Source organism: Alligator sinensis, unplaced genomic scaffold (assembly GCF_000455745.1).
Source record: "Alligator sinensis unplaced genomic scaffold, ASM45574v1 scaffold647_2, whole genome shotgun sequence".
Classification (NCBI taxonomy): Eukaryota; Metazoa; Chordata; order Crocodylia; family Alligatoridae; genus Alligator; species Alligator sinensis.
Window position 1 is genome coordinate 5031877 of NW_005841832.1, and position 6560 is coordinate 5038436.

Consider the following 6560-nt stretch of genomic DNA (forward strand, 5'->3'; position numbering starts at 1 on the left):
TGCAACCCATACTAGACAGAGACCCTATTCTTAAGAAGAACTTCCCAGAGCCACCCATCCTAGCCTTCAGACAAGCACCGAACCTTGCCAACCTCATCACCAGAAGCAAACTTCCTCAAGCCCAGAACACACCAAAAGGATCCAGACTGTGCCAGGACAAGAAATGCAAAACCTGCCAACACATCTCCACCACCCCCACTATTACTACACCCCACAACAGAGCCATCAGCATTCCCGGTTCTTACAGCTGCACCTCCAGAAATGTAATATACCTCATCCAATGCACCAAATGCCCTGATGGAAAATATGTAGGAGAGACCAAACAACAACTGCGCACCAGAATGAACACACACCGGAAATCCATCAAAGACAGAAATACCCAATTACCGGTGGGGGCACATTTCTCACAGGAGGGCCGCTCTCTCTCCAATCTCTCAGTTCTGATCCTCAAGGGAAATTTACACAACACTTCTCAGAGACAAGCCTATGAGCTCCATTTCATCAACCTCCTGGATACTAGAGATCATGGACTAAACATAGACATTGGATTTTTGATACATTATAATCTGCCTGGCAACTGACTCCCCAGCCCAGCCCAGCCCAGCCCCTGGCTTGTTTACTTTTCATTCCATCCAGGAAGAGCACACACCAACTGCTGAAACTTCCTTAGCCTGACGAAGGGTTTTTGAACCCGAAAGCTTGCTTAATACCTATTCTCCAACTATTTGGGTTGGTCTAATAAAAGATATCAAATTCACCCAAGGAACCTTGTCTGCCTGTATTCAAATAGTACATTCTCAAATTGCTGGCTACTTATCCAAAAACCCAAGAACTGCACAGGAAGAAAGATTCTTTATGGAGCAAGGATGAATGTTTATGGTAGAGAATAAGGGCTCTATTTTTTATTTTTCCTGTTTTTAGTCGTACAAGTTGCGTTGAGCCATTCTAAAGAGTGCAAGTTTCTCCTGATGATTCAGTAAGGACCTCAGTTCTGAAATTAGATCTACACAGGAAATTCTTAATGTTTGTGCAGAATTTCATTGAAATCAGCCCGTTACATGACAGGAGCTCAGATTTGCTCTTCCTGTAGATTAAAAAGTTGCAAAATAGTTTCAAAGAACAAATTTTTAGGAAAAAAAATCAGTTAACGATGAATTAGTGCCCTCATTTTAGAAGTAATTGCTGCTGAAAGTTCAAGTAGCTTTGCTTAAACATCAGATTTTCAACATTTTCTATACTGTAATATGTAAAATTGGAATTGCACTAAATTCTACTATGCTTTTCTCTTCCCCTTTCACCGGTAGGAATCTTAATTTTTTTATAAAAAAATTAAATATTTTGTCTATAATTTCTGACATCTAAATGTAAATGATTTTAAATGCTTATAATAATCTTTAAAAATCTTTCCTTTTAGGACTTGGTTGTTCAACTGACTGATGATACTGACCCCTTTTTTCTTTATAACCTTGTGATATCTGAGGAGGATTTTCAAAGGCAAGTTACAGAGTATTGTATGAAACATTTAGAAATGGTAATAAACAACTGATCCTTTTTAGTTAAAAAAAAAATCTTCCCAATGAGCAAATAATAATCTTCCAACTCTTGCATCATTTTTCATCTGTAGATTTCTTAGTGCTTTAAAAAGCACAAAAGTACTCCACATTTAATAAATGAGAAGCTGAGTTGCAGAGAGATGAAGTGATTCAGTAGAATCTGGGTTTCTGATTTTGCATCTAATTACCTATCTCCCAGACCATGGTTCTCCCCACATTTTTGCCTGTAACTACTACCGGGTGTTAGAACATTGTCAGTGATTTAGCCGGCCTACTTGCAAAAGTGAGGATTATTTATATGAGCAAGTGTTCACAGAATTGAGCCTTTCATTTAGATAAATTTGGGGTTATCACCATTTCTGAGTCCTAGTTTAGTTGTATTTGCTCAGGAAAATTAGGTGGAAATCAGCGTGGCCAACTCAATAAGAACTGATCACCTTGGAGTGGCAAAAAGGTTTTGAAAAGGTTATTAGTGTCCAGAGGCCACAATCTGGTCCGTGATGTTGGGTCTCATATTATACACAACATGAAAAACACTTCCTGTCTCAAAGCGTTTTCAGTTTCTGAGTTGTAAAATTTATTTGTAAAATCAGCAAGTTACACTTAGCCAAAACTTAACTCTGTGCAATACAGTGTAATATAAGGAGACTTCCATTTGAAAGGTGCGTGTTAATTTCCTCAAGGTTTGTGAAATTTGGATTCATTTAAAGCAGGGACATCTAACTCTCCCCGCTGCCTGGGCCAGATCTGGATCACAGGGTTCATTGCTGGCAGGATCCTGATGTAGCAGTCTGGAGAGCTGCTGGGTGAGCAGCAGTGGTGCGGGTTAACAGCATTGCTTGCCCCCCCACTGCTGACACACATTCTGTGGATTTCAGCAGCAGGCCCTGTCTCCAGATTCCTGGCTCCTCTACCAGCCCCTTGAGCTTGTAAGTTTAATACCCCAGTTTAGAGAAAGCTAATTTGAAAAACATCAAAATTCATCTCTGGTGATTGCAGTCTTTACTTAATCATCTTTCTTATAGCACTTTGGATTTGTAGCTCAGAGTGCAGGAGTGAACACCAGAGATATGGGTTTTCCAGTACCTTTAATAGAGCATGATCTGATTTAGCATGTTTATTTTATTTATATTTAGTAAACAAAACTAAAAAAGTACCCCCATGTTAATTTTATGTTCCAATAGCCACAAGTATTTGAACTGAAATATTTGATTAGGAAAAAAAAATACAGCACACTTAATGTGGTTTAAATGTTATAGCCAAACAAATTCAAAGCTTAATGTGGAATGAAACAATTTTTATTGGAATACTTGTAAAATTGTAAAGACAATACACAATAGCATGTAATTCCCTTACATTGTTTGTTTAATTTTAAGAGAAAAAACGAAGGCACTGAAGACTGTTAACACATTAATTTTAGTACACCCAAAGAACTGTGCATGATATGCTGTGGTTGTCCACTCATCTACTTCAACAGAGTTTAACTTTCGTCCGCTGAGGTCATTGCGGCACCTCCAGTTTCACTGTCACTGTCTATAGAATCACTTGCACTAATTAGTTCCATTTCAGAATCAGATTGAGGCAAATCTGATTCAGAACTATTTGAACCACGTTCTCTTTCACTAAAGGATGGTTTTACCGATGAGTCTGTGGGCAAGGGCAACTTATCATCACACTGCATCTTCTTCACTAACTGTGCTTCTGACTGATTCTTCAGAAGTAAGAGATTTTGAGAAATAGAAACCAGCTTAGCAGTGTGTTCATTTGTTAATCTATTCCTCTTTTTTGTCATGTTTGAGCTGAAAGTCTTCCAGTTCCATTCACAAGAAGCTGCTGTTGGTGGGATGCGTAGGATCCTTAGAGCAATCCTGGACAACAGTCGGGTATTACAGAATCCCTTCCAATATGTGAGAGGAGGCATATTCTCTGCTGCCCGCCAAGCTTGCCTAATGTTTTATTTATATCCATCCATTGCTGCTAGTGAATTTAATGAAACAATCAATTTTTACAAATGGAAAATTTCCCACGGAAAAATAACGCACTGGAAAATTTTCTGCCCCACATCTCTGGTGAACACACTTTTCTGAATTAATCAGGAAAATATTTATTCACTAGTGCAAATAAAAATACTCTGTAGAAATGTAACTTTTTTTTCTTTTTTCTTCATGTAGTTTAAAATTTCAGCAGGGTCTTTTGGTGGATTTTTCTGCCTTCCCACAAAGATTTATAGATCTGCTTCAACAGTGCATTCAGGAACAAAACAAAGATATCCCAAGGTAAATAATATATAACTACTTTATATCAGTTTTTCAAAGACAGTTTTAAAATCCGGCATCTTTTTAGAGCTGCCATTATGACAATAAATATCATAAAGTGAAGTTACTGTACAAGGTAAAGTCTTGGATTCTCTTTTACATTAACATAATTGTAATTCAGTAAAGACATAGGCCCTTATTCTGCAGCTGGATTCCTTCAGATAGTACATTGGAACTGTATGGGTCAAACTGCCCAACAGGGGTGAAATGCTTATTAATTTTTTCCAAGTGAAAACAGATTGGAATTTACAGACAATTTCAGTAAATAAAGATGCTTGAGGTAATAAATATTTTTCCCTCCCTTCCCATTAGGTTTTTGCTGCAGTTGGTTTCTTCAGCATCTGCCTTGGATCATAAACCTGTTTTTTTAAATGTGGTGGAGACTAACCCATTTAAACATCTTACACATCTTTCACTACAATTTCTACCAGGGAATGATGCAGAAATAAAGAAGTTTCTAGCTAACTGCTTGAAATGCATTAAGGTAGGATTAAGATTTAAGTAGGCAAGTTTTTAACTTATAACTTGTATGCAGGATTGTATGTGTGTGTGTAAGTTAGTTTATTTGTAACTTTGCATGCAGTTATTTAGATGCACATAAAATTAAATCAGTATACTTTTTCTCTAGGGATAAAAATAGTGAGAGAGCATGCTTGTTTTAAAAATAAATATTTTATAATTTGCACTATGTATTTCCACTGTAATGAATATAGAAGTGCAATTGTTTAGGGCAAATGAACCTGTTAAAATTTTTGCTTCATTGCCTTGTGCTATTGATCAGTCCAAATGCGAACATGAAATACCATAAATTATGGGCTTCAATCGTGCTATTGGATCCTTGGAACTATGTAGAGATACTCTTGCATAAATGGAGAGCTTCTTGAATTTCGAATAGCTCTATGTTCTTCATTAACACTTACTGATATGAATGTGAAGATGATATGCTCAGGAGCTTGTCAGGTTTAAATGATTAAATGAAAAAAAATTTGAGTTTGAAAAATCCTGAGCGTGTAGTCCACAGTTCACTAATCTTATTGCATAGGATTTTTGTTTTAGTAAAGTACACGTGGCCTCTTTAACATAAAGAAATTATGTTTAAAAACGATATAGTTCACAGTTTTTCCCCCTTGGTCTTTTAGGTATTCAGACAGTTCCTTGGTAAATAATACTCCACAAAGATCCCAGTTTGTTAGGGAAATTCTGTAAAACAAACTGAATTCAGTAGCAGTGCCTTTTGTCCTGAAGTTTTTTAAATGAACATAGACAGCATTTGCTCTTTGAAATATACATAATGTAATATTTAAATTATTTTTACAGTACCTTTTAATAGCTTAATGAATAGGTATTTTTGGCTTTGGCATCTTTAAATAAGAATGCTAATTTAAATTTTAAAATGGTATTCACTTAAAATGTGAATTTCATAGGAAGAAAAGTTGCTTTTGGAGCAAAAGCTAAAAAAAACTGAAGATGACCTTACCAGACAGCTGAACTTTACACAGCAGGTAAGTTAAATATGATACAACAACTACATGCGTGTCTTACTGAATGTTCGTTTGTTGAAGTTTTTGTGTAACACATGCAGCAAAAACTGTGTTATCCGGCATCCATGGGGAATGGGGGGGTGCCGGATAACAAAATATGCCAGTTAACTGAGAGACTGTCCTAAAACGTGTAACGGTAATTGTTTAAAATGTAATGGTCTATGATGGGTCCTGTAGCAGTTTCACTTGTGTCTTATAAGCTACTTTAGCCATTTTTGAGTTAAAGGGGAGAGAGGCAGATTTAAGCTGTTCCCCCTTTTCTGTGTGTGTTTGGGTTTTGTCAGACAGTTAATATTTTTAAACACTAGCTCAATTTTTATAATTTTTATGCTATTGAAATTGCTATGTAGTTTTCTGTCATTGCAAATTTTTAAAAATGCCAAGATACTGATACTTTTTCCTACTGAAAAGTGTGTTTTAAATGTTAAGAATTTCATAGATTTCATAGACATTCGGGCTGGAAAGGACCCTGAAGGATCGTCGAGTCCAGCCCTGTGTCCCAGGGGCAGGAAGTCAGCAGGGTTCATAGGATCCCAGCAAGAATTTACAGTCCTGTAGCATGTCAGCTGTGTGTGTTCATTTTTAATTGTATACAAAGTAGAACAATGTAGGCGTTATATCAAAAGACGGAGTGTTAAGTATATTTTACTAGCTTTGCTATTGTTTGAATACTCTGGGCCATTGTCTGTTTCCACTTTGTAAAACTGATTATATATTTCAGTGCCTTGTGTGAGGATTTAATTAATTTTCTCTAAAGCACTTTCTTATCCGTGGATGCAAAAAATAATGTAATGCAGAGTATTAAATTTAAGCACTTAATATGTCTTTATGCTTTCTTAAATTATGCAGAGCTTGTCAGAGAAGAGCCGGGAATTAGATAAGTTAAGGAGTGAATGGACATCACACACAGCAGCATTAACAAATAAGCATGCTCAAGAACTGACAAATGAGAAGGAAAAGGCCCTGCAGGTAAGAGTACTAAAGGGAAAAAACAGTCTTAAAATCTTCTGATGTACATACAGCATTTTCTAAATTTAACTAGCAAATTGCCTGTCATGAATGATCGGGGCAGGGGGGAGGGAGAGGGCAGATGCATGGGGACAGAGGCCTACGTCCTGTCATCCCCTCCCCCCTCTGCCTTGAGCTGGGTT

At 36.9% G+C, this 6560-nt stretch overlaps 1 protein-coding gene across 5 annotated transcripts in view; it reads left to right on the forward strand.

The window, feature by feature from the left end:
- The window catches only part of SASS6 (SAS-6 centriolar assembly protein), a 23944-nt gene that overhangs the window by 4464 nt on the left and 12920 nt on the right, over nt 1-6560 (forward strand). For all 5 annotated transcript variants that reach the window (XR_003092707.1, XR_003092708.1, XM_025197300.1 and 2 more), the window contains exons 2-6: nt 1415-1494; nt 3725-3829; nt 4181-4352; nt 5293-5370; nt 6259-6378. Coding sequence is in view for 3 of the 5 variants with exons in the window: in XM_025197300.1 (XP_025053085.1) it covers nt 1415-1494; nt 3725-3829; nt 4181-4352; nt 5293-5370; nt 6259-6378 (555 nt within the window). In the remaining 2 variants the exon portion in view is untranslated. The remainder of the gene's footprint in view (nt 1-1414; nt 1495-3724; nt 3830-4180; nt 4353-5292; nt 5371-6258; nt 6379-6560) is intronic.